This window comes from Glandiceps talaboti, chromosome 11 (genome assembly GCF_964340395.1).
Source record: "Glandiceps talaboti chromosome 11, keGlaTala1.1, whole genome shotgun sequence".
NCBI lineage: Eukaryota > Metazoa > Hemichordata > Enteropneusta > Spengelidae > Glandiceps > Glandiceps talaboti.
In genome coordinates this window covers 24,124,992-24,152,637 of record NC_135559.1, presented here as the reverse complement: position 1 = coordinate 24,152,637, position 27,646 = coordinate 24,124,992, and the positions used below count along the sequence as shown (strand labels likewise).

General features: G+C 31.8%; 2 protein-coding genes across 2 annotated transcripts in view; one reads left to right on the top strand and one right to left on the bottom strand.

Annotated features, from left to right (window-relative positions):
- Nucleotides 1–383, bottom strand: part of LOC144442171 (von Willebrand factor A domain-containing protein 8-like) — a 234,867-nt gene extending 234,484 nt beyond the window's left edge. The window contains exon 1 of the mRNA XM_078131440.1: nt 161–383. Coding sequence (XP_077987566.1) covers nt 161–269 — 109 coding nt within the window. The 5' untranslated portion in view covers nt 270–383. The remainder of the gene's footprint in view (nt 1–160) is intronic.
- On the top strand, nt 334–27,646 carry LOC144442170 (galactosylceramide sulfotransferase-like). Its single transcript, XM_078131439.1, has 3 exons — nt 334–413; nt 24,908–25,353; nt 26,874–27,646. The coding sequence occupies exons 1-3, from the start codon at nt 334–336 to the stop codon at nt 27,644–27,646; spliced, it is 1,299 nt and encodes a 432-aa protein (XP_077987565.1).

The following is a 27,646-nucleotide window of genomic DNA, read 5'->3' as shown; positions in this document are numbered from 1 at the left end:
TGACGAGGAGACACGAACCCGGTCGATCGCCGGGTCATACCGGTATTTTCAGATATGTTGACCTGGTCAAACGTCTAAACTAGTGCGGTTCGGGAATGTGCAGTTTGTCCCGATAACAAACACTAACTCGTATACAGCGAAAATACATTTACATGCTTACCTGTACTCTGCGATCGGATTGTCGATGTTTTGCCGGTGTCCAGTACCCCATTCAATTGGCGAACTCGACGCAGTGCTTTTTCAGCACTCATTCTTACAATCCTGAACATAGGTGTTCTTTGACACTGTTACGACACTGTCCGAAAGTTTGATCACCTTAGCATTGTCCGAGAAATGATTTATCAACGCAAAAATCTCTACGACAGAGATGGTCTTACCAAAGTTCACGATGCTGCCAAAGTTCGCTGGGCACCGTAAATGTGTTTGTTCGGAAAGCCGGTTCTAATTTCTCAAGGACTTTACCATCGGCGAACCTATGAAATACTTTTGTTTTTAAGTCTGCAACTGAATAGAAACAATGAAATCGATCTGTTACATTTACATCTAAGCAAACGGAACAATTTAAGTCTTTCAAGATGAAGCGGAAGACTGATGAAATATTGATTTTGTCAATTGTGAAATATCTCCATATTCCCCTTATCCAATATTACATGCCATTCAATTCATTTTCTGTCTGCAATTATATACCGTCTCGATTGACAATTTTATATGTAAGCGCCGCATACCAAAAAAAAACTTGTAGTTACGGATAATTTGACATATAATTTTAATATATCTATCCTTTTGAATTGTTGAGAGCTACAAAGAAATGTATTTTGAAAACCTCTAGGTGGTCGGGTACATGTACCTTTTGAGAGTGAGTAGCAGTATTTACTGTATGCGAGATTTTCTGTGGTATTTAAATGAGAGCTTATGACTTATGTACGTGTAAGCCCAAGTGGTTCACACACATTCTGCAAAATCTGATTAGCTGCTTTCACTGCTTTATCACAATCTTAACTCAACAGTCAAGAAGTTAGTAAATGAACCATTCAAATGTATTTGTAAATGAAACCTTTTCCCAAGAGACTAAATACTTCGATATTCGTACACGTATATCAAGTTTTTGTTTGCCTGTTTTTTGTAATAGTGATAGAGCTCTAAGCAAAGCACCGGATCGTTTGAATAATTTAGGTTATGCAGCCGTCTAATCAACCAACCAACCAACCAATCAATCAATCAATCAATCAATCAATCAATCAATCAATCAATCAATCACTTTATCCTTTTGTCGGAGGACCTTGGAAATTCAATCTCATCGATCCACAAATACCGTCTCAAAAGACAGCTTTCCGGAAATGCGTCATACGCTGTGCTTGTAATAGGATGAAATTACTTTTATCAATAGTATTCACAATACATCAGACCTGAAGCTCGCTTTCATACAGCAACAGACTCGAAACATGTATGCAGCAATCGAAAGGTTTGGCTTCAGATGTATGTATGTATGTATGTATGTATGTATGTATGTATGTATGTATGTATGTATGTATGTATGTATGTATGTATGTATGTATGTATGTAGGAATGAAAGGTCTGCTGAATATTGCACGTACTTCCATCAACGTTGTTATCCAATGTCGGTTAACAATTGTCGTCATCTTTGTCTAGGGCAGCTTGTATCAAATCACATGATCAGACGATTAACAACGATCGTCCCATATTGGCTCTAACATACCATCCCTTTTCCACTAGAGTTAAGAACATTATATACAAGCATTTTATTATCTTACGTTCTAATAGGGTTACCAATTCATTATTTCCTGAAGTACCTTCAACAGCTTGGCGTCGTGATACCAGTCTTAGAGATATGGTGTGGTCCATACAGAACAACGTGAATTGGAAGTTAATGCTGGTTCATTTCCATGCGATCGTACTCGATGTGGTACATGTTGTGTCATTATTAATACTAATCATGTTTTTGGCCCTAAGAACAGTGTGCCTGTTACGAGTAGATTTACTTGTATTAGTACTAACGTAGTGTATTGCAATACATGCCAGAAATGTGTTGTTGTTTTTTATGCATAGGTTCGACTGTACGTCGTCTTGGTGATCGTTTCGTGGAACATCTCCGTCTGAACAAAAAAAAATCATAACTATCCCGTATCTATACATTTTATTACCAACGATATCACAGTGTATCAGATATGTCTATTTCCACATGTCTATTTCAGGAATTTGTAAGGTTTCTGGCGATGAGAAACTATTGAGGTTGAAGGAAGAGGAACTCATTTTCCGTCTCGGAACGCTGGAACCCCTTGAAATTAATAAATTATTCACGTCATTCCCGCAGTCTAATTAAGCAATAAACCACCACTAAATATATGCACGAGCGATAGCGAGTGCATATATTGAGTTCACTGGTCAAAACCGAGTGGTATACCATTCCCAGGGGGTGGTTTATCGCTATTATACCAGTATATTGAAAATATCGGAAACAAGATAAGACGCAACATTTTCTGGTTTCATTTGCGCCCCCATCCCTGCACGGACTACAACGTTCTGGACGAACAGTGAACATCAAAATTTGAACGTGTGCCAACTGTGCATTATCGCTCATTTTAGACGCGCTAGTTCGATGTCTAGACCAATCAGATCTCACGATTTGTGTCATCAATATACTGGTATAAATAATATAATTGGTTCTATTTAGTGCGTGCGAATATTAGAACTTTTCACACGTATAACCGTTAATCACACGCGGTTGTCGTTCTGTTCCATAACATTTAGATATATTCAGGTGTTTACCTAAAATGTCTTGCCTTTAAATACCTTGAAAAGAATTTCCATTACATCTCTTTATTCGGACTGTCTCACAAGTTCCTTATGCATTCCTTTGTACTACAGTCCTAGCAGCGTTATATATTTTCATATTTTTTTTAAATTTTTTAAATATATTATATATATATATATATATATATATATATATATATATATATGTATGTATGTATGTATGTATATATGTATGTATGTATGTATGTATGTATGTATGTATGTATGTATGTATGTATGTATGTATGTATGTATGTATGTATGTATGTATGTATGTATGTATGTATGTATGTATGTGTGTGTGTGTCTCTGTGTGTGTGTGTGTGTGTGTGTGTGTGTGTGTGTGTGTGTGTGTGTGTGTGTGTGTGTGTGTGTGTGTGTGTGTGTGTGTGTGTGTGTGTGTGTGTGTGTGATTCACTACGTATAGTTGCCTAACCTAGTATTGTCCGTCTGGCATGATACCATGTTCATATAAAAAATGAACGTCACGGTTCTTAATATTATTCTGTTTGACCAGTTCTGATGAAATTTGCCCATTTCTTCGATGAAAACATACATTTATTTATTTATATTTATATTCTACGGGACTTGTCCCACTTACAGGCACCCACAATGAAACTGTACAAGACAAACAGCACAACATATTGCACATTAGCTTAGACCTATGGTATCTTTCTCATACTTGTACAATATGCTTTCGACTTATAATTAAATATGATTTCAGTGAAATCAACTACGAGGTCGTGGTATAATGTTATGATTTGGATTCTAAGTCACCTGATCTGTGAAACTATACAATATTTCTAATTTACAGTTTTGTTACATTTTACAGTTGAGTTATTTGGTACAGTGTCGTGACCTGTGAAAGTGTGTGTGATTCGATTAACAACCAGTACCTAATCGCAGCTGACTGCTGATAAAGATCCTCACCATGACAAGACATAGAAAGTGTCGACTGCTGTCTTTCGTTGCAGGTTTAATAGTAATTGCGAGTGTTTTCTCCATTCTCAACTTAAGTTGGACAGTTCCTGTTGCAAGGTAAATTATATTTAGTGTATAGTTGTTGGTCTAAGGTAAATGTCTATAGTCACATACTTAGTGTATAGTTGTAGACTGAGGTAAATGTCTATAGTTACATATTTAGTGTATATTTGTTGGTCTAAGGTAAATGTCTATAGTCACATACTTAGTGTACAGTTGTAGACTGAGGTAAATGTCTATAGTTACATATTTAGTGTATATTTGTTGGTCTAAGGTAAATATCTATAGTCACATATTTAGTGTATACTTCTAGTCTAATGTCTATAGTCACATATTTAGTGTATAGTTATAGTCTAAGGTAAATGTCTATAGTCACATATTTACTGTATACTTCTAGTCTAAGGTAAATGTCTATAGTCACATATTTAGTGTATAGTTGTTGGTCTAAGGTAAATATCTATAGTCACATATTTAGTGTATAGTTGTAGACTGAGGTAAATGTCTATAGTCACATATTTAGTGTATACTTCTAGTCTAAGGTAAATGTCTATAGTCACATATTTAGTGTATAGTTGTAGACTGAGGTAAATGTCTATAGTCACATATTTAGTGTATAGTTGTTGGTCTAAGGTAAATGTCTATAGTCACATATTTAGTGTTTAGTTGTAGACTGAGGTAAATGTCTATAGTCACATATTTAGTGTATAGTTGTTGGTCTAAGGTAAATGTCTATAGTCACATATTTAGTGTATAGTTGTTGGTCTCAGGTAAATGTCTATAGTCACATATTTAGTGTATAGTTGTTGGTCTCAGGTAAATGTCTATAGTCACATATTTAGTGTATAGTTGTAGACTGAGATAAATGTCTATAGTCACATATTTACTGTATAGTTCTAGTCTAAGGTAAATGTCTATAGTCACATATTTAGTGTATACTTCTAGTCTAAGGTAAATGTCTATAGTCACATATTTAGTGTATAGTTGTTGGTGTAAGGTAAATATCTATAGTCACATATTTAGTGTATACTTCTAGTCTAAGGTAAATGTCTATAGTCACATATTTAGTGTATAGTTGTAGTCTAAGGTAAAAGTCTATAGTCACATATTTAGTGTATACTTCTAGTCTAAGGTAAATGTCTATAGTCACATATTTAGTGTATACTTCTAGTCTAAGGTAAATATCTATAGTCACATATTTAGTGTATAGTTGTAGACTGAGGTAAATGTCTATAGTCACATATTTAGTGTATAGTTGTTGGTCTAAGGTAAATGTCTATAGTCACATATTTAGTGTATACTTCTAGTCTAAGGTAAATGTCTATAGTCACATATTTAGTGTATAGTTGTTCGTCTAAGGTAAATGTCTATAGTCACATATTTAGTGTTTAGTTGTAGACTGAGGTAAATGTCTATAGTCACATATTTAGTGTATAGTTGTTGGTCTAAGGTAAATGTCTATAGTCACATATTTAGTGTATAGTTGTTGGTCTCAGGTAAATGTCTATAGTCACATATTTAGTGTATAGTTGTTGGTCTCAGGTAAATGTCTATAGTCACATATTTAGTGTATAGTTGTAGACTGAGGTAAATGTCTATAGTTACATATTTAGTGTATAGTTGTTGGTCTAAGGTAAATGTCTATAGTCACATATTTAGTGTATAGTTGTAGACTGAGGTAAATGTCTATAGCCACATATTTAGTGTATAGTTGTTGGTCTAAGGTAAATGTCTATAGTCACATATTTAGGGAATAGTTCTAGTCTAAGGTAAATGTCTATAGTCATATATTTAGTGTATAGTTGTAGACTGAGGTAAATGTCTATAGTCACATATTTAGTGTATAGTTGTTGGTCTAAGGTAAATGTCTATAGTCACATATTTAGTGAATAGTTCTAGTCTGAGGTAAATGTCTATAGTCACATATTTAGTGTATAGTTGTTGGTCTAAGGTAAATGTCTATAGCCACATATTTAGTGTATAGTTGTTGGTCTAAGGTAAATGTCTATAGTCACATATTTAGTGAATAGTTCTAGTCTGAGGTAAATGTCTATAGTCACATATTTAGTGTATACTTCTAGTCTAAGGTAAATGTCTATAGTCACATATTTAGTGTATAGTTGTAGACTGAGGTAAATGTCTATAGTCACATATTTAGTGTATAGTTGTTGGTCTAAGGTAATTGTCTATAGTCACATATTTAGTATATACTTCTAGTTCTAAGGTAAATGTCTATAGTCACATATTTAGTGTATACTTCTAGTCTAAAGTAAATGTCTATAGTCACATATTTAGTGTATACTTCTAGTCTAAGGTAAATGTCTATAGTCACATATTTAGTGTATAGTTCTAGTCTAAGGTCAATGTATATAGTTACACATTTAGTGTATAGTTGTTGGTCTAAGGTAAATGTCTATAGTCACATATTTAGTGTATACTTCTAGTCTAAGGTAAATGTCTATAGTTACACATTTAGTGTATACTTCTAGTCTAAGGTAAATGTCTATAGCCACATATTTAGTGTATAGTTGTTGGTCTAAGGTAAATGTCTATAGTCACATATTTAGTGTATAGTTGTAGACTGAGGTAAATGTCTATAGTCACATATTTAGTGTATAGTTGTTGGTCTAAGGTAAATGTCTATAGTCACATATTTAGTGTATACTTCTAGTCTAAGGTAAATGTCTATAGTCACATATTTAGTGTATACTTCTAGTCTAAGGTAAATGTCTATAGTCACATATTTAGTGTATACTTCTAGTCTAAGGTAAATGTCTATAGTCACATATTTAGTGTATACTTCTAGTCTAAGGTAAATGTCTATAGTCACATATTTAGTGTATACTTCTAGTCTAAGGTAAATGTCTATAGTCACATATTTAGTGTATACTTCTAGTCTAAGGTAAATGTCTATAGTCACATATTTAGTGTATAGTTGTAGACTGAGGTAAATGTCTATAGTCACATATTTAGTGTATAGTTGTTGGTCTAAGGTAAATGTCTATAGTCACATATTTAGTGTTTAGTTGTAGACTGAGGTAAATGTCTATAGTCACATATTTAGTGTATAGTTGTTGGTCTAAGGTAAATGTCTATAGTCACATATTTAGTGTATAGTTGTTGGTCTCAGGTAAATGTCTATAGTCACATATTTAGTGTATAGTTGTTGGTCTCAGGTAAATGTCTATAGTCACATATTTAGTGTATAGTTGTAGACTGAGGTAAATGTCTATAGTCACATATTTAGTGTATAGTTGTTGGCCTAAGGTAAATGTCTATAGTCACATATTTAGTGTATAGTTGTAGACTGAGGTAAATGTCTATAGTCACATATTTAGTGTATAGTTGTTGGTCTAAGTTAAATGTCTATAGTCACATATTTAATGTATAGTTGTAGACTGAGGTAAATGTCTATAGCCACATATTTAGTGTATAGTTGTTGGTCTAAGGTAAATGTCTATAGTCACATATTTAGTGAATAGTTCTAGTCTAAGGTAAATGTCTATAGTCACATATTTAGTGTATAGTTGTAGACTGAGGTAAATGTCTATAGTCATATATTTAGTGTATAGTTGTTGGTCTAAGGTAAATGTCTATAGTCACATATTTAGTATATACTTCTAGTCTAAGGTAAATGTCTATAGTCACATATTTAGTGTATACTTCTAGTCTAAAGTAAATGTCTATAGTCACATATTTAGTGTATAATTCTAGTCTAAGGTAAATATCTATAGTCACATATTTAGTGTATAGTTCTAGTCTAAGGTAAATGTCTATAGTTACACATTTAGTGTATAGTTGTTGGTCTAAGGTAAATGTCTATAGTCACATATTTAGTGTATACTTCTAGTCTAAGGTAAATGTCTATAGTCACATATTTAGTGTATAGTTGTAGACTGAGGTAAATGTCTATAGTCACATATTTAGTGTATAGTTGTTGGTCTAAGGTAAATGTCTATAGTCACATATTTAGTGTATAAATGTTGGTCTAAGGTAAATGTCTATAGTCACATATTTAGTGTATACTTCTAGTCTAAGGTAAATGTCTATAGTCACATATTTAGTGTATACTTCTAGTCTAAGGTAAATATCTATAGTCACATATTTAGTGTATACTTCTAGTTTAAGGTAAATGTCTATAGTCACATATTTAGTGTATACTTCTAGTCTAAGGTAAATGTCTATAGTCACATATTTAGTGTATACTTTTAGTCTAAGGTAAATGTCTATAGTCACATATTTAGTGTATAGTTGTTGGTCTAAGGTAAATGTCTATAGTCACATATTTAGTGTATAGTTGTAGTCTAAGGTAAATGTCTATAGTCACATATTTAGTGTATAGTTGTAGACTGAGGTAAATGTCTATAGTCACATATTTAGTGTATAGTTGTAGACTGAGGTAAATATCTATAGTCACATATTTAGTGTATAGTTGTAGACTGAGGTAAATGTCTATAGTCACATATTTAGTGTATAGTTGTAGACTGAGGTAAATATCTATAGTCACATATTTAGTGTATAGTTGTTGGTCTAAGGTAAATATCTATAGTCACATATTTAGTGTATATTTGTTGGTCTAAGGTAAATGTCTATAGTCACATATTTAGTGTATAGTTGTAGACTGAGGTAAATGTCTATAGTCACATATTTAATGTATAGTTGTAGACTGAGGTAATTGTCTATAGTCACATATTTAGTGTATAATTGTTGGTCTAAGGTAAATGTCTATAGTCACATATTTAGTGTATAGTTGTAGTCTAAGGTAAATGTCTATAGTCACATATTTAGTGTATAGTTGTTGGTCTAAGGTAAATATCTATAGTCACATATTTAGTGTATACTTCTAGTCTAAGGTAAATGTCTATAGTCACATATTTAGTGTATAGTTGTTGGTCTAAGGTAAATGTCTATAGTCACACATTTAGTGTATACTTCTAGTCTAAGGTAAATGTCTATAGTGACATATTTAGTGTATAGTTGTTGGTCTAAGGTAAATGTCTATAGTCACATATTTAGTGTATAGTTGCAGACTGAGGTAAATGTCTATAGTCACATATTTAGTGTATAGTTGTTGGTCTAAGGTAAATGTCTATAGTCACATATTTAGTGTATAGTTGTTGGTCTAAGGTAAATGTCTATAGTCACATATTTAGTGTATAGTTGTAGACTGAGGTAAATGTCTATAGTCACATATTTAGTGTATAGTTGTTGGTCTAAGGTAAATGTCTATAGTCACATATTTAGTGTATACTTCTAGTCTAAGGTAAATGTCTATAGTCACATACTTAGTGTATAGTTGTAGACTGAGGTAAATGTCTATAGTCACATATTTAGTGTATACTTCTAGTCTAAGGTAAATGTCTATAGTCACATATTTAGTGTATAGTTGTAGTCTAAGGTAAATGTCTATAGTCACATATTTAGTGTATAGTTGTTGGTCTAAGGTAAATGTCCATAGTCACATATTTAGTGTATAGTAGTTGGTCTAAGGTAAATGTCTATAGTCACATATTTAGTGTATAGTTGTTGGTCTAAGGTAAATGTCTATAGTCACATATTTAGTGTATACTTCTAGTCTAAGGTAAATGTCTATAGTCACATATTTAGTGTATAGTTGTAGACTGAGGTAAATGTCTATAGTCACATATTTAGTGTATAGTTGTAGACTGAGGTAAATGTCTATAGTCACATATTTAGTGTATAGTTGTTGGTCTAAGGTAAATGTCTATAGTCACATATTTAGTGTATACTTCTAGTCTAAGGTAAATGTCTATAGTCACATATTTAGTGTATACTTCTAGTCTAAGGTAAATGTCTATAGTCACATATTTAGTGTATAGTTGTTGGTCTAAGGTAAATGTCTATAGTCACATATTTAGTGTATAGTTGTAGACTGAGGTAAATGTCTATAGTCACATATTTAGTGTATACTTCTAGTCTAAGGTAAATGTCTATAGTCACATATTTAGTGTATACTTCTAGTCTAAGGTAAATGTCTATAGTCACATATTTAGTGTATACTTCTAGTCTAAGGTAAATGTCTATAGTCACATATTTAGTGTATAGTTGTAGACTGAGGTAAATGTCTATAGTCACATATTTAGTGTATAGTTGTTGGTCTAAGGTAAATGTCTATAGTCACATATTTAGTGTATAGTTGTAGACTGAGGTAAATGTCTATAGTCACATATTTAGTGTATACTTCTAGTCTACGGTAATTGTCTATAGTCACATAAGACTGAGGTAAATGTCTATAGTCACATATTTAGTGTATAGTTGTTGGTCTAAGGTAAATATCTATAGTCACATATTTAGTGTATACTTCTAGTCTAAGGTAAATGTCTATAGTCACATATTTAGTGTATAGTTGTAGTCTAAGGTAAATGTCTATAGTCACATATTTAGTGTATAGTTGTAGACTGAGGTAAATGTCTATAGTCACATATTTAGTGTATAGTTGTAGACTGAGGTAAATGTCTATAGTCACATATTTAGTGTATGGTTGTTGGTCTAAGGTAAATGTCTATAGTCACATATTTAGTGTATAGTTGTAGACTGAGGTAAATGTCTATAGTCACATATTTAGTGTATAGTTGTAGACTGAGGTAAATGTCTATAGTCACATATTTAGTGTATAGTTGTTGGTCTAAGGTAAATATCTATAGTCACATATTTAGTGTATAGTTGTAGACTGAGGTAAATGTCTATAGTCACATATTTAGTGTATAGTTGTTGGTCTAAGGTAAATGTCTATAGTCACATATTTAGTGTATACTTCTAGTCTAAGGTAAATGTCTATAGTCACATACTTAGTGTATAGTTGTAGACTGAGGTAAATGTCTATAGTCACATATTTAGTGTATACTTCTAGTCTAAGGTAAATGTCTATAGTCACATATTTAGTGTATAGTTGTTGGTCTAAGGTAAATGTCCATAGTCACATATTTAGTGTATAGTAGTTGGTCTAAGGTAAATGTCTATAGTCACATATTTAGTGTATAGTTGTTGGTCTCAGGTAAATGTCTATAGTCACATATTTAGTGTATACTTCTAGTCTAAGGTAAATGTCTATAGTCACATATTTAGTGTATACTTCTAGTCTAAGGTAAATGTCTATAGTCACATATTTAGTGTATAGTTGTTGGTCTAAGGTAAATGTCTATAGTCACATATTTAGTGTATAGTTGTAGACTGAGGTAAATGTCTATAGTCACATATTTAGTGTATAGTTGTTGGTCTAAGGTAAATGTCTATAGTCACATATTTAGTGTATAGTTGTAGACTGAGGTAAATGTCTATAGTCACATATTTAGTGTATAGTTGTAGACTGAGGTAAATGTCTATAGTCACATATTTAGTGTATAGTTGTTGGTCTAAGGTAAATATCTATAGTCACATATTTAGTGTATAGTTGTAGACTGAGGTAAATGTCTATAGTTACATATTTAGTGTATAGTTGTTGGTCTAAGGTAAATGTCTATAGTCACATATTTAGTGTATAGTTGTTGGTCTCAGGTAAATGTCTATAGTCACATATTTAGTGTATAGTTGTTGGTCTAAGGTAATTGTCTATAGTCACATATTTAGTGTATAGTTGTTGGTCTAAGGTAAATGTCTATAGTCACACATTTAGTGTATACTTCTAGTCTAAGGTAAATGTCTATAGTGACATATTTAGTGTATAGTTGTTGGTCTAAGGTAAATGTCTATAGTCACATATTTAGTGTATAGTTGCAGACTGAGGTAAATGTCTATAGTCACATATTTAGTGTATAGTTGTTGGTCTAAGGTAAATGTCTATAGTCACATATTTAGTGTATAGTTGTTGGTCTAAGGTAAATGTCTATAGTCACATATTTAGTGTATAGTTGTAGACTGAGGTAAATGTCTATAGTCACATATTTAGTGTATAGTTGTTGGTCTAAGGTAAATGTCTATAGTCACATATTTAGTGTATACTTCTAGTCTAAGGTAAATGTCTATAGTCACATACTTAGTGTATAGTTGTAGACTGAGGTAAATGTCTATAGTCACATATTTAGTGTATACTTCTAGTCTAAGGTAAATGTCTATAGTCACATATTTAGTGTATAGTTGTAGTCTAAGGTAAATGTCTATAGTCACATATTTAGTGTATAGTTGTTGGTCTAAGGTAAATGTCCATAGTCACATATTTAGTGTATAGTAGTTGGTCTAAGGTAAATGTCTATAGTCACATATTTAGTGTATAGTTGTTGGTCTAAGGTAAATGTCTATAGTCACATATTTAGTGTATACTTCTAGTCTAAGGTAAATGTCTATAGTCACATATTTAGTGTATAGTTGTAGACTGAGGTAAATGTCTATAGTCACATATTTAGTGTATAGTTGTAGACTGAGGTAAATGTCTATAGTCACATATTTAGTGTATAGTTGTTGGTCTAAGGTAAATGTCTATAGTCACATATTTAGTGTATACTTCTAGTCTAAGGTAAATGTCTATAGTCACATATTTAGTGTATACTTCTAGTCTAAGGTAAATGTCTATAGTCACATATTTAGTGTATAGTTGTTGGTCTAAGGTAAATGTCTATAGTCACATATTTAGTGTATAGTTGTAGACTGAGGTAAATGTCTATAGTCACATATTTAGTGTATACTTCTAGTCTAAGGTAAATGTCTATAGTCACATATTTAGTGTATACTTCTAGTCTAAGGTAAATGTCTATAGTCACATATTTAGTGTATACTTCTAGTCTAAGGTAAATGTCTATAGTCACATATTTAGTGTATAGTTGTAGACTGAGGTAAATGTCTATAGTCACATATTTAGTGTATAGTTGTTGGTCTAAGGTAAATGTCTATAGTCACATATTTAGTGTATAGTTGTAGACTGAGGTAAATGTCTATAGTCACATATTTAGTGTATACTTCTAGTCTACGGTAATTGTCTATAGTCACATAAGACTGAGGTAAATGTCTATAGTCACATATTTAGTGTATAGTTGTTGGTCTAAGGTAAATATCTATAGTCACATATTTAGTGTATACTTCTAGTCTAAGGTAAATGTCTATAGTCACATATTTAGTGTATAGTTGTAGTCTAAGGTAAATGTCTATAGTCACATATTTAGTGTATAGTTGTAGACTGAGGTAAATGTCTATAGTCACATATTTAGTGTATAGTTGTAGACTGAGGTAAATGTCTATAGTCACATATTTAGTGTATGGTTGTTGGTCTAAGGTAAATGTCTATAGTCACATATTTAGTGTATAGTTGTAGACTGAGGTAAATGTCTATAGTCACATATTTAGTGTATAGTTGTAGACTGAGGTAAATGTCTATAGTCACATATTTAGTGTATAGTTGTTGGTCTAAGGTAAATATCTATAGTCACATATTTAGTGTATAGTTGTAGACTGAGGTAAATGTCTATAGTCACATATTTAGTGTATAGTTGTTGGTCTAAGGTAAATGTCTATAGTCACATATTTAGTGTATACTTCTAGTCTAAGGTAAATGTCTATAGTCACATACTTAGTGTATAGTTGTAGACTGAGGTAAATGTCTATAGTCACATATTTAGTGTATACTTCTAGTCTAAGGTAAATGTCTATAGTCACATATTTAGTGTATAGTTGTTGGTCTAAGGTAAATGTCCATAGTCACATATTTAGTGTATAGTAGTTGGTCTAAGGTAAATGTCTATAGTCACATATTTAGTGTATAGTTGTTGGTCTCAGGTAAATGTCTATAGTCACATATTTAGTGTATACTTCTAGTCTAAGGTAAATGTCTATAGTCACATATTTAGTGTATACTTCTAGTCTAAGGTAAATGTCTATAGTCACATATTTAGTGTATAGTTGTTGGTCTAAGGTAAATGTCTATAGTCACATATTTAGTGTATAGTTGTAGACTGAGGTAAATGTCTATAGTCACATATTTAGTGTATAGTTGTTGGTCTAAGGTAAATGTCTATAGTCACATATTTAGTGTATAGTTGTAGACTGAGGTAAATGTCTATAGTCACATATTTAGTGTATAGTTGTAGACTGAGGTAAATGTCTATAGTCACATATTTAGTGTATAGTTGTTGGTCTAAGGTAAATATCTATAGTCACATATTTAGTGTATAGTTGTAGACTGAGGTAAATGTCTATAGTTACATATTTAGTGTATAGTTGTTGGTCTAAGGTAAATGTCTATAGTCACATATTTAGTGTATAGTTGTTGGTCTCAGGTAAATGTCTATAGTCACATATTTAGTGTATAGTTGTTGGTCTAAGGTAATTGTCTATAGTCACATATTTAGTGTATAGTTGTTGGTCTAAGGTAAATGTCTATAGTCACATATTTAGTGTATAGTTGTAGACTGAGGTAAATGTCTATAGTCACATATTTAGTGTATAGTTGTTGGTCTAAGGTAAATGTCTATAGTCACATATTTAGTGTATAGTTGTTGGTCTAAGGTAATTGTCTATAGTCACATATTTAGTGTATAGTTGTTGGTCTAAGGTAAATGTCTATAGTCACATATTTAGTGTATAGTTGTAGACTGAGGTAAATGTCTATAGTCACATATTTAGTGTATAGTTGTAGACTGAGGTAAATGTCTATAGTCACATATTTAGTGTATAGTTGTAGACTGAGGTAAATGTCTATAGTCACATATTTAGTGTATAGTTGTTGGTCTAAGGTAAATATCTATAGTCACATATTTAGTGTATAGTTGTAGACTGAGGTAAATGTCTATAGTCACATATTTAGTGTATAGTTGTTGGTCTAAGGTAAATGTCTATAGTCACATATTTAGTGTATACTTCTAGTCTAAGGTAAATGTCTATAGTCACATACTTAGTGTATAGTTGTAGACTGAGGTAAATGTCTATAGTCACATATTTAGTGTATACTTCTAGTCTAAGGTAAATGTCTATAGTCACATATTTAGTGTATAGTTGTTGGTCTAAGGTAAATGTCCATAGTCACATATTTAGTGTATAGTAGTTGGTCTAAGGTAAATGTCTATAGTCACATATTTAGTGTATAGTTGTTGGTCTCAGGTAAATGTCTATAGTCACATATTTAGTGTATACTTCTAGTCTAAGGTAAATGTCTATAGTCACATATTTAGTGTATACTTCTAGTCTAAGGTAAATGTCTATAGTCACATATTTAGTGTATAGTTGTTGGTCTAAGGTAAATGTCTATAGTCACATATTTAGTGTATAGTTGTAGACTGAGGTAAATGTCTATAGTCACATATTTAGTGTATAGTTGTTGGTCTAAGGTAAATGTCTATAGTCACATATTTAGTGTATAGTTGTAGACTGAGGTAAATGTCTATAGTCACATATTTAGTGTATAGTTGTAGACTGAGGTAAATGTCTATAGTCACATATTTAGTGTATAGTTGTTGGTCTAAGGTAAATATCTATAGTCACATATTTAGTGTATAGTTGTAGACTGAGGTAAATGTCTATAGTTACATATTTAGTGTATAGTTGTTGGTCTAAGGTAAATGTCTATAGTCACATATTTAGTGTATAGTTGTTGGTCTCAGGTAAATGTCTATAGTCACATATTTAGTGTATAGTTGTTGGTCTAAGGTAATTGTCTATAGTCACATATTTAGTGTATAGTTGTTGGTCTAAGGTAAATGTCTATAGTCACATATTTAGTGTATAGTTGTAGACTGAGGTAAATGTCTATAGTCACATATTTACTGTATAGTTGTTGGTCTAAGGTAAATGTCTATAGTCACATATTTAGTGTATAGTTGTAGACTGAGGTAAATGTCTATAGTCACATATTTAGTGTATAGTTGTTGGTCTAAGGTAAATGTCTATAGTCACATATTTAGTGTATAGTTGTAGACTGAGGTAAATGTCTATAGTCACATATTTAGTGTATAGTTGTTGGTCTAAGGTAAATGTCTATAGTCACATATTTAGTGTATAGTTGTTGGTCTAAGGTAATTGTCTATAGTCACATATTTAGTGTATAGTTGTTGGTCTAAGGTAAATGTCTATAGTCACATATTTAGTGTATAGTTGTAGACTGAGGTAAATGTCTATAGTCACATATTTAGTGTATAGTTGTAGACTGAGGTAAATGTCTATAGTCACATATTTAGTGTATAGTTGTAGACTGAGGTAATTGTCTATAGTCACATATTTAGTGTATAGTTGTTGGTCTAAGGTAAATGTCTATAGTCACATATTTAGTGAATAGTTCTAGTCTAAGGTAAATGTCTATAGTCACATATTTAGTGTATAGTTGTAGACTGAGGTAAATGTCTATAGTCACATATTTAGTGTATAGTTGTAGACTGAGGTAAATGTCTATAGTCACATATTTACTGTATAGTTGTTGGTCTAAGGTAAATGTCTATAGTCACATATTTAGTGTATAGTTGTAGACTGAGGTAAATGTCTATAGTCACATATTTAGTGTATAGTTGTAGTCTATCGTCCAGGATAGTCCAGTAGGAATAGATTATAATTAGATTACTTCGTAAATCTCTATCGTCATTTCAGGTCGTAGATAAGTCTCATTTTACCCTAAATGTTCTGCCCTCTGTCGTCAATCGAAAGAAAGTTTTGAAATTCTTTTCTCTGGTGCTAAAATTATGGGCCTGCCTACTCATGCTCTCTCCGACCTTACTGATCGTGCAGTATTGCCCAAGTCACTTAATGCATATTTTGATATTTTGCAATCTGAGACTGGTCGAAGATACCGTTGTCTTAAATGCTCAAAATTTCAAGTAGTTGATACAGAAAGAGTTTTGTCCAGTCAGCCATTAAATTGATGTCAAGTTATATTTGTGAAGCTTTTCTTTGTTTTTACTTGCCCATTTCAGGGGTTTTGTATGTGTATATTGTTTTTATTTATTCTGTACAGTTGTGAATTATAAACTAATAATGTATCAAATTGAAGCGACTCGGGCAATTGAACAAAAAGTAAATCAATTCCAATGGAAGCTTAACAATGATAGTCTGGGTAATATTTGGTGTTCAACTAAGGACATTCTTAATGTTTAGTGCCAATATCTGGTGTTCAACTAAGGACATTCTTAATGTTTGGTGCCAATATTTGGTGTTCAACTAAGGACATTCTTAATGTTTGGTGCCAATATTTGGTGTTCAACTAAGGACATTCTTAATGTTTGGTGCCAATATTTGGTGTTCAACTAAGGACATTCTTAATGTTTGGTGCCAATATCTGGTGTTCAACTAAGGACATTCTTAATGTTTGGTACCAATATCTGGTGTTCAACTAAGGACATTCTTAATGTTTGGTGCCAATATTTGGTGTTCAACTAAGGACATTCTTAATGTTTGGTGCCAATATTTGGTGTTCAACTAAGGACATTCTTAATGTTTGGTGCCAATATCTGGTGTTCAACTAAGGACATTCTTAATGTTTGGTGCCAAGATTACTCTTCATCGTATCAAAACCCTGTAAATGTTGATTTTGATGGTAATTTTTGGATAGAATGAAAAATCATAAGTAAATTTTGGAAGGACGTATGGATCATCCTTTGTATGAGTGTAACTATTTTCTAAATTGGAATTTTATTCTAGAAGACGTTAGAAAGGCAGTTATGAAGGCGAACAAGGGTAAGGCAATAGAAGTTGACAAAATTCCTTATGCCATGCTGCAGAATGGTGAAGCCATTTCAGTTCTACATCATCTTTTTCAATTATTATGTTTTGACTTTGGTAAGATTCCTGATGTGTGGATGAGAGCCATTATTTCTCCTATTCCAAAGGATACCACAAAGGATAGCAGAATTCAACTAAACTACACAGGAATTTAGCCTACAATCCTCTGTTGCTAAATTATGTAGTTGTGTTATTTTGAAGAAAACAATATCTTAGTTTAATGAACACAATGGGTTTCGGAGAAATAGATCTTGTCAAGACCATATATTTGTTCTTTCATCAATTCTGAAATAGATTAGCTAATGGTTTATCTACATTTGTTACTTTTATTGATTTACAGAAAGTCTTTGATTATTAGTAAACTGAGGTAAGATGTATAGCGGTATTAATGCTATGTTACTAAATAGAGTTGATGGTAAGATGTATAACGGTATTAATGCTATGTTACTAAATAGAGTTGATGGTAAGATGTATAGCAGTATTAATGCTATGTTACTAAATAGAGTTGATGGTAAGATGTATAACAGTATTAATGCTATGTTACTAAATAGAGTTGATGGTAAGATGTATAACGGTATTAATGCTATGTTACTAAATAGAGTTGATGGTAAGATGTATAGCAGTATTAATGCTATGTTACTAAATAGAGTTGATGGTAAGATGTATAACGGTATTAATGCTATGTTACTAAATAGAGTTGATGGTAAGATGTATAGCAGTATTAATGCTATGTTACTAAATAGAGTTGATGGTAAGATGTATAACGGTATTAATGCTATGTTACTAAATAGAGTTGATGGTAAGATGTATAACAGTATTAATGCTATGTTACTAAATAGAGTTGATGGTAAGATGTATAACGGTATTAATGCTATGTTACTAAATAGAGTTGATGGTAAGATGTATAACGGTATTAATGCTATGTTACTAAATAGAGTTGATGGTAAGATGTATAACAGTATTAATGCTATGTTACTAAATAGAGTTGATGGTAAGATGTATAACAGTATTAATGCTATGTTACTAAATAGAGTTGATGGTAAGATGTATAGCGGTATTAATGCTATGTTACTAAATAGAGTTGATGGTAAGATGTATAGCGGTATTAATGCTATGTTACTAAATAGAGTTGATGGTAAGATGTATAGCGGTATTAATGCTATGTTACTAAATAGAGTTGATGGTAAGATGTATAACGGTATCAATGCTATGTTACTAAATAGAGTTGATGGTAAGATGTATAGCAGTATTAATGCTATGTTACTAAATAGAGTTGATGGTAAGATGTATAACGGTATTAATGCTATGTTACTAAATAGAGTTGATGGTAAGATGTATAACGGTATTAATGCTATGTTACTAAATAGAGTTGATGGTAAGATGTATAACAGTATTAATGCTATGTTACTAAATAGAGTTGATGGTAAGATGTATAACGGTATTAATGCTATGTTACTAAATAGAGTTGATGGTAAGATGTATAACAGTATTAATGCTATGTTACTAAATAGAGTTGATGGTAAGATGTATAACAGTATTAATGCTATGTTACTAAATAGAGTTGATGGTAAGATGTATAACGGTATTAATGCTATGTTACTAAATAGAGTTGATGGTAAGATGTATAACGGTATTAATGCTATGTTACTAAATAGAGTTGATGGTAAGATGTATAGCAGTATTAATGCTATGTTACTAAATAGAGTTGATGGTAAGATGTATAACGGTATTAATGCTATGTTACTAAATAGAGTTGATGGTAAGATGTATAACAGTATTAATGCTATGTTACTAAATAGAGTTGATGGTAAGATGTATAACAGTATTAATGCTATGTTACTAAATAGAGTTGATGGTAAGATGTATAGCAGTATTAATGCTATGTTACTAAATAGAGTTGATGGTAAGATGTATAACAGTATTAATGCTATGTTACTAAATAGAGTTGATGGTAAGATGTATAACAGTATTAATGCTATGTTACTAAATAGAGTTGATGGTAAGATGTATAACGGTATTAATGCTATGTTACTAAATAGAGTTGATGGTAAGATGTATAACAGTATTAATGCTATGTTACTAAATAGAGTTGATGGTAAGATGTATAACGGTATTAATGCTATGTTACTAAATAGAGTTGATGGTAAGATGTATAACGGTATTAATGCTATGTTACTAAATAGAGTTGATGGTAAGATGTATAACAGTATTAATGCTATGTTACTAAATAGAGTTGATGGTAAGATGTATAACGGTATTAATGCTATGTTACTAAATAGAGTTGATGGTAAGATGTATAACAGTATTAATGCTATGTTACTAAATAGAGTTGATGGTAAGATGTATAACGGTATTAATGCTATGTTACTAAATAGAGTTGATGGTAAGATGACAACGGTATTAATTGTATGTTACTAAATAGAGTTGATGGTAAGATGTATAGCAGTATTAATGCTATGTTACTAAATAGAGTTGATGGTAAGATGTATAACAGTATTAATGCTATGTTACTAAATAGAGTTGATGGTAAGATGTATAACGGTATTAATGCTATGTTACTAAATAGAGTTGATGGTAAGATGTATAACGGTATTAATGCTATGTTACTAAATAGAGTTGATGGTAAGATGTATAGCAGTATTAATGCTATGTTACTAAATAGAGTTGATGGTAAGATGTATAACGGTATTAATGCTATGTTACTAAATAGAGTTGATGGTAAGATGTATAGCAGTATTAATGCTATGTTACTAAATAGAGTTGATGGTAAGATGTATAACAGTATTAATGCTATGTTACTAAATAGAGTTGATGGTAAGATGTATAACAGTATTAATGCTATGTTACTAAATAGAGTTGATGGTAAGATGTATAACGGTATTAATGCTATGTTACTAAATAGAGTTGATGGTAAGATGTATAACAGTATTAATGCTATGTTACTAAATAGAGTTGATGGTAAGATGTATAACAGTATTAATGCTATGTTACTAAATAGAGTTGATGGTAAGATGTATAACAGTATTAATGCTATGTTACTAAATAGAGTTGATGGTAAGATGTATAGCAGTATTAATGCTATGTTACTAAATAGAGTTGATGGTAAGATGTATAACGGTATTAATGCTATGTTACTAAATAGAGTTGATGGTAAGATGTATAACAGTATTAATGCTATGTTACTAAATAGAGTTGATGGTAAGATGTATAACAGTATTAATGCTATGTTACTAAATAGAGTTGATGGTAAGATGTATAACAGTATTAATGCTATGTTACTAAATAGAGTTGATGGTAAGATGTATAGCAGTATTAATGCTATGTTACTAAATAGAGTTGATGGTAAGATGTATAGCAGTATTAATGCTATGTTACTAAATAGAGTTGATGGTAAGATGTATAACGGTATTAATGCTATGTTACTAAATAGAGTTGATGGTAAGATGTATAACAGTATTAATGCTATGTTACTAAATAGAGTTGATGGTAAGATGTATAACGGTATTAATGCTATGTTACTAAATAGAGTTGATGGTAAGATGTATAACGGTATTAATGCTATGTTACTAAATAGAGTTGATGGTAAGATGTATAGCAGTATTAATGCTATGTTACTAAATAGAGTTGATGGTAAGATGTATAGCAGTATTAATGCTATGTTACTAAATAGAGTTGATGGTAAGATGTATAACAGTATTAATGCTATGTTACTAAATAGAGTTGATGGTAAGATGTATAACGGTATTAATGCTATGTTACTAAATAGAGTTGATGGTAAGATGTATAACAGTATTAATGCTATGTTACTAAATAGAGTTGATGGTAAGATGTATAACAGTATTAATGCTATGTTACTAAATAGAGTTGATGGTAAGATGTATAACAGTATTAATGCTATGTTACTAAATAGAGTTGATGGTAAGATGTATAACGGTATTAATGCTATGTTACTAAATAGAGTTGATGGTAAGATGTATAGCAGTATTAATGCTATGTTACTAAATAGAGTTGATGGTAAGATGTATAGCGGTATTAATGCTATGTTACTAAATAGAGTTGATGGTAAGATGTATAACGGTATTAATGCTATGTTACTAAATAGAGTTGATGGTAATTAAGATGTATAGCAGTATTAATGCTATGTTACTAAATAGAGTTGATGGTAAGATGTATAACGGTATTAATGCTATGTTACTAAATAGAGTTGATGGTAAGATGTATAGCAGTATTAATGCTATGTTACTAAATAGAGTTGATGGTAAGATGTATAACGGTATTAATGCTATGTTACTAAATAGAGTTGATGGTAATTAAGATGTATAGCAGTATTAATGCTATGTTACTAAATAGAGTTGATGGTAAGATGTATAACAGTATTAATGCTATGTTACTAAATAGAGTTGATGGTAAGATGTATAGCAGTATTAATGCTATGTTACTAAATAGAGTTGATGGTAAGATGTATAACAGTATTAATGCTATGTTACTAAATAGAGTTGATGGTAAGATGTATAACAGTATTAATGCTATGTTACTAAATAGAGTTGATGGTAAGATGTATAACAGTATTAATGCTATGTTACTAAATAGAGTTGATGGTAAGATGTATAACGGTATTAATGCTATGTTACTAAATAGAGTTGATGGTAAGATGTATAACGGTATTAATGCTATGTTACTAAATAGAGTTGATGGTAAGATGTATAACAGTATTAATGCTATGTTACTAAATAGAGTTGATGGTAAGATGTATAGCGGTATTAATGCTATGTTACTAAATAGAGTTGATGGTAAGATGTATAACAGTATTAATGCTATGTTACTAAATAGAGTTGATGGTAAGATGTATAACAGTATTAATGCTATGTATCAAAATACTAAAGCCTGTGTAAAAATCAACTCCTTATATACGGATTGGTTTGAAACGAATGTTGGAGTTTGTCAGGGTGATAACTTATCTCCTACTTTGTTTAATACTTTATTTATTAATGACTTGGTAACCAGCTTGAAATCAATGCAGAAAGGTGTCAGAATAGGTGAAAGTAATATAGTTTTACATTGTTTTGACGTCAGACAATGGGGTAGACATGCAGTCAATTGACGTCAGACAATGGGGTAGACATGCAGTCATTGCTTGATATCGTTTGTGATTGGTGCTATAAGTGGAGCTTAGCAGTACATGATATCAAATCAAAAGTTTTCCATTTCCGTAAAAAGAATTATGTGAGAAGTGATTTTGAATTTCATATCGGTAGAAATATTTTGAATGATCGTGTAGCTAAATATAAGTAACGTTAAGTGAATACTTAGATTTTTCGATTACGTCATCAAGTCTTGCGGAGTCCGCTAGGTGCTGTCAACTCAAAGTTTAAAGTACTGAAAAACATGGGATTTAATAGCTATTCTAAGCTTTTTCGTTCAAGTGTGTCTCCTATTCTTGACTAGTACTGTTCAGCGGTTAGGTATTGGAATCACTTACTTCAACTGGATGAGAATAGGTTGACATAGAAAATATTTCTGTGGGACTTTAGTCTGGGTAATTCCAGTTGGTGTTCAGAATTATGTAACATTTTTGATGATTTAAATTTAGATACTTTTACAGCTTCTTTTGTTGCCATTTGATTAAGAAAATGTAGAACATAAATTGAAGTTTAATTCAGAACGATTTTGGTCAGAAACTGTGCATCATAAACCAACACTGTAAGAACCTACAGATGTTTCAAAACCAGTTACGGTGTTGAACCCTACGTGTCCATGAACTTGCGTACTTATGACATAGTCAACGGTCTTTCATGGCTCAGTTCAGGTCTTCGTATAGAGACTGGACGTTACAGAGGTGAACCAATATCTGAAAGAATTTGTACCTTTTGTAATGACAATGTTGTCGAAAATGAAGTACATTAAATTTTTCTTTTACAATGTAGTTTATATAATAATCTTTGGAATCATTACCCTGATTTGCCAGACAATAACAAACTAAAGTACTTGGTGTCAAGATAAGTGAGAAACTAAAATACTAAAGAAAAGTGAGAAACTAAAGTACTTGGTGTTAAGAAAAGTGAGAAACTAAAGTACTTGGTGTCAAGAAAAGTGAGAAACTAAAATACTAAAGAAAAGTGAGAAACTAAAGTACTTGGTGTTAAGAAAAGTGAGAAACTAAAGTACTTGGTGTCAAGAAAAGTGAGAAACTAAAATACTAAAGAAAAGTGAGAAACTAAAGTACTTGGTGTTAAGAAAAGTGAGAAACTAAAGTACTTGGTGTCAAGATAAGTGAGAAACTAAAATACTAAAGAAAAGTGAGAAACTAAAGTACTTGGTGTTAAGAAAAGTGAGAAACTAAAGTACTTGGTGTCAAGAAAAGTGAGAAACCAAAGTACTTGGTGTCAAGAAAAGTGAGAAACTAAAGTACTTGTTGTCAAGAAAAGTGAGAAACTAAAGTACTTGGTGTTAAGGAAAGTGAGAAACTAAAGTACTTGGTGTTAAGAAAGGTGAGAAACCAAAGTACTTGGTGTTAAGATAAGTGAGAAACTAAAGTACTTGGTGTCAAGATAAGTGAGAAACTAAAGTACTTGGTGTTAAGAAAAGGGAGAAACTAAAGTACTTGGTGTCAAGAAAAGTGAGAAACTAAAGTACTTGGTGTTAAGATAAGTGAGAAACTAAAGTACTTGGTGTTAAGATAAGTGAGAAACTAAAGTACTTGGTGTCAAGAAAGGTGAGAAACTAAAGTACTTGGTGTTAAGAAAAGTGAGAAACTAAAGAACTTGGTGTCAAGAAAAGTGAGAAACTAAAGTACTTGGTGTCAAGAAAGGTGAGAAACTAAAGTACTTGGTGTCAAGAAAAGTGAGAAACCAAAGTACTTGGTGTCAAGAAAAGTGAGAAACTAAAGTACTTGGTGTTAAGAAAAGTGAGAAATATGACAAGATTTATTGAGAAAGCATTTTCAAAGAGAAGGGACAACTTATACATTAGCAGATAGTTTCTGTTTTTGCCTTGTACATAAACACTTTCTTCACTGTAATAAAGCTCCTCACTCAGTTCTAGTTAAGTTTTATTCACTAAGGTGACATTTAAGCCCATTTGACTGGGAGGTTGTGTACAATAACCTTTTTTCTGGATTTGTCATACTTTACCTAATGTCACTATAATAAAAGATTCTACTACTTCCATCATTTTATAATTTAGGACTAATAAATGAATAAAAATACTATATGATTTTGTACGCTATAAACTTGTAAGTATATGTAGCTGAATTGATGTAGTGGTTTTCTTCAGCGTTTTATACTACTTAGGCGGACTTACATAACCTCAAGCTGGGGGGGAGGGGGGGTTATATTAATAACAAAAACTTGCCCTGATGTACTCGTGGTATTTGATAAAATTGGTATAAAGAATGAGTAATCTCTATCCACATGAAATGTTCATCCCTACATTCAATCAACCACAATTTTATGAATGTGTTTATCTGTTTTAGATTTGCAGTAGACAACACCCCGGGAATGAAACACTACACTTTTCCTGAGCTTACTTGGAAAGAGATCGATTCTCGTGAAAAACCGGAATTCAGATCAAAAGAAGACAACAATACTAAAGACATGGATAATGAAATTCAGCCTATTACTGACTATAATGAGCTCTTTGACTGTCCATCTCCTCCAAAATGGCTACGACAAAATGGGGAATGTCATCACAAGAGAAATATTCTGTTTCTCAAAACACGCCGTACTGGGAGTAGTACAGTGCAGAATTTGATGTTTCGCCACGGTGAGAAACACAACTTAAATTTTGTATTACCCTTGGAAGGCAACCAATTCGGAGGTCCAAGTGGCCTACCATTTCAGAAATCTCAAATAATGAAAACAAACTTGACAAGAGATGACTATAATATTTTATGCCATCAAGCCAGATTCAATGAAATAGGTAAGTGTGTTTATCATGTTCATGGACTACAAGTTTCTCACATTTTTAAAATGATTCTCTTAATTGTAAAGTCATCATCGTAAACTACTATCCACTCTAAAACAATAATACTATCTGACGTATATCAGAGCTCAGACCACTGTCCAGTCTAAGACAGTGTTATATTCTGACATACGTCAGAGCTCAGAACCACTGTCCAGTCTAAGACAGTGCTATATTCTGACATACGTCAGAGCTCAGAACCACTGTCCAGTCTGAGACATTGCTATATTCTGATGTATATCAGAGCTCAGACCACTATCCCGTCTAAGACAGTGCTATATTCTGATGTATATCAGAGCTCAGACCACTGTCCAGTCTAAGACAGTGGTATATTCTGACATACGTCAGAGCTCAGAACCACTATCCAGTCTAAGACAGTGCTATATACTGACGTACGTCAGAGCTCAGAAGACACTATATAATATATATATATATATATATATAACTCGGTGAGTATCAATCTGCTAAGACAGTGCTCTATACCGCAGTGGCAGAGCGTAATAGTTTTGGTAGTACTGGAACTCTTTCTTGGGTGTAACTCGGAGTTTCACGCATATTGCGATCATCAGACACTCTGAGGCCTACTCTCTGGGTGTGCTGTATATATAGAGTGTAGACAATAGAAATACCATCACTATTGTCTGTGTTGGTGGTGACCAATATATATATATATATATATGGGTGTGCTGTATATATAGGGTGTAGATACATTGTCTGATGTATATATATATATATACATCGTCCGAAGATCGCATTCAAGCGTGAAACTCTGAGTAACGGCTCCGTACCATAACTTGTGTATTTTGTGTAAATACAGCTCTACTTCGCAGTATTGAGCGCTTTTCCTTCAGTTTATGACTTACCTCTTACACTGAATTAGTATATATATATATATATATATATATATATATATATATATATATATATATATATATATATATATATATATATATATATATATATATATATATATATATATATATATATATATATATATATATATATATATATTGTCTTCTGAGCTCTGACGTACGTCAGTATATAGCACTGTCTTAGACTGGATAGTGGTTCTGAGCTCTGACGTATGTCAGAATATAGCACTGTCTTAGACGGGAACATCCCTTGGTTTGGAGGTCTGCATAGAGCCACGCTGTAGAGTTGTTCCAGGAATTTATGCACTTTAGAAATTAAACGTTATACAAATTGTACCACCTTGGCATGAAATATAAGATTTGTGGTGACCAAGTTATTCCAATGATTCAAGTAACAATACAAATCGATAACCAAATTATCAAGAACTTTGTGATTTTTGATGTAAATTTGTCTGATGGTGAAAATAACATTATACAAGAGTCACTGTGTAATCATAACAATTCATGCTGAGTCTACATAATCTCTACATAATCTTGAAATTGACCAGGACATTTGAAGCTTTTTCTTAATTGTGATTTTGTGTGTGTTTATTTAATTCATTGCAGGGTTTTCATCCATCATGCCAAAAGACAGTGTTTACATCACTATCATCCGGGACCCTATAACCCAATTCGAATCCTTCTTCACTCAAATGCAGATTGAAAAATTGTTCAGGATCCCTGGAAAAGATGATAAACCTTCATTCAAAACTTTTCTTGAGAAACCGGAGACGTATTACAATATTCAACCAGTGAATATTAGAATGTGGAGTCGAAACCCAATGTTGTTCGATCTTGGAATTACTTATCAGGACACAATGCTTTTACGACAAATTAACAAATACGTTGAATTTTTAGATTCTAAATTTGATTTTGTTATGCTGACTGAGTTTTTTGACGAATCACTTATTTTACTGAAGAAGTTTCTATGTTTAGACATCGAAGATATCACATACTTCCCACACAGTGTACGGAGTGCAACTTCCCATTATGTTGATACTGCTGCTGAGGGTCTGGACAGCTCAGTACTCCGTTGGAATTTGGGCGACACAAGGTTATACCAACATTTTAGAGAGAAAATACTGTGTTTAATTAACCAGTATGGAAAACGTAAAATGAGAAATGAAGTTATGAAACTTAGAGATATCAATGAAAAATTGTATGAGTTTTGTATAGCTGAAATTGAGCATGATAGTACCAACGTTTGGAGTCCAAGTAATGTTCGGGCCATTGGATATAAACTAAAGACAGGACTGGAGAAAAACCCACGTTGTGTGAATATGATAAAATCGGAACATCGCTACACTGGAGAATTTAGAAACAAGTACTCACAGATGTGA

Bases quoted from the DNA above. Each gene is read 5' to 3' on its own strand.
- LOC144442170 (XM_078131439.1), top strand. From the start codon at position 334: ATGATTTATCAACGCAAAAATCTCTACGACAGAGATGGTCTTACCAAA. The intron at 414-24,907 runs GTAAATGTGTTT...TATCTGTTTTAG, and splicing joins GCCAAAGTTCGCTGGGCACC to ATTTGCAGTAGACAACACCC. The intron at 25,354-26,873 runs GTAAGTGTGTTT...AATTCATTGCAG, and splicing joins AGCCAGATTCAATGAAATAG to GGTTTTCATCCATCATGCCA.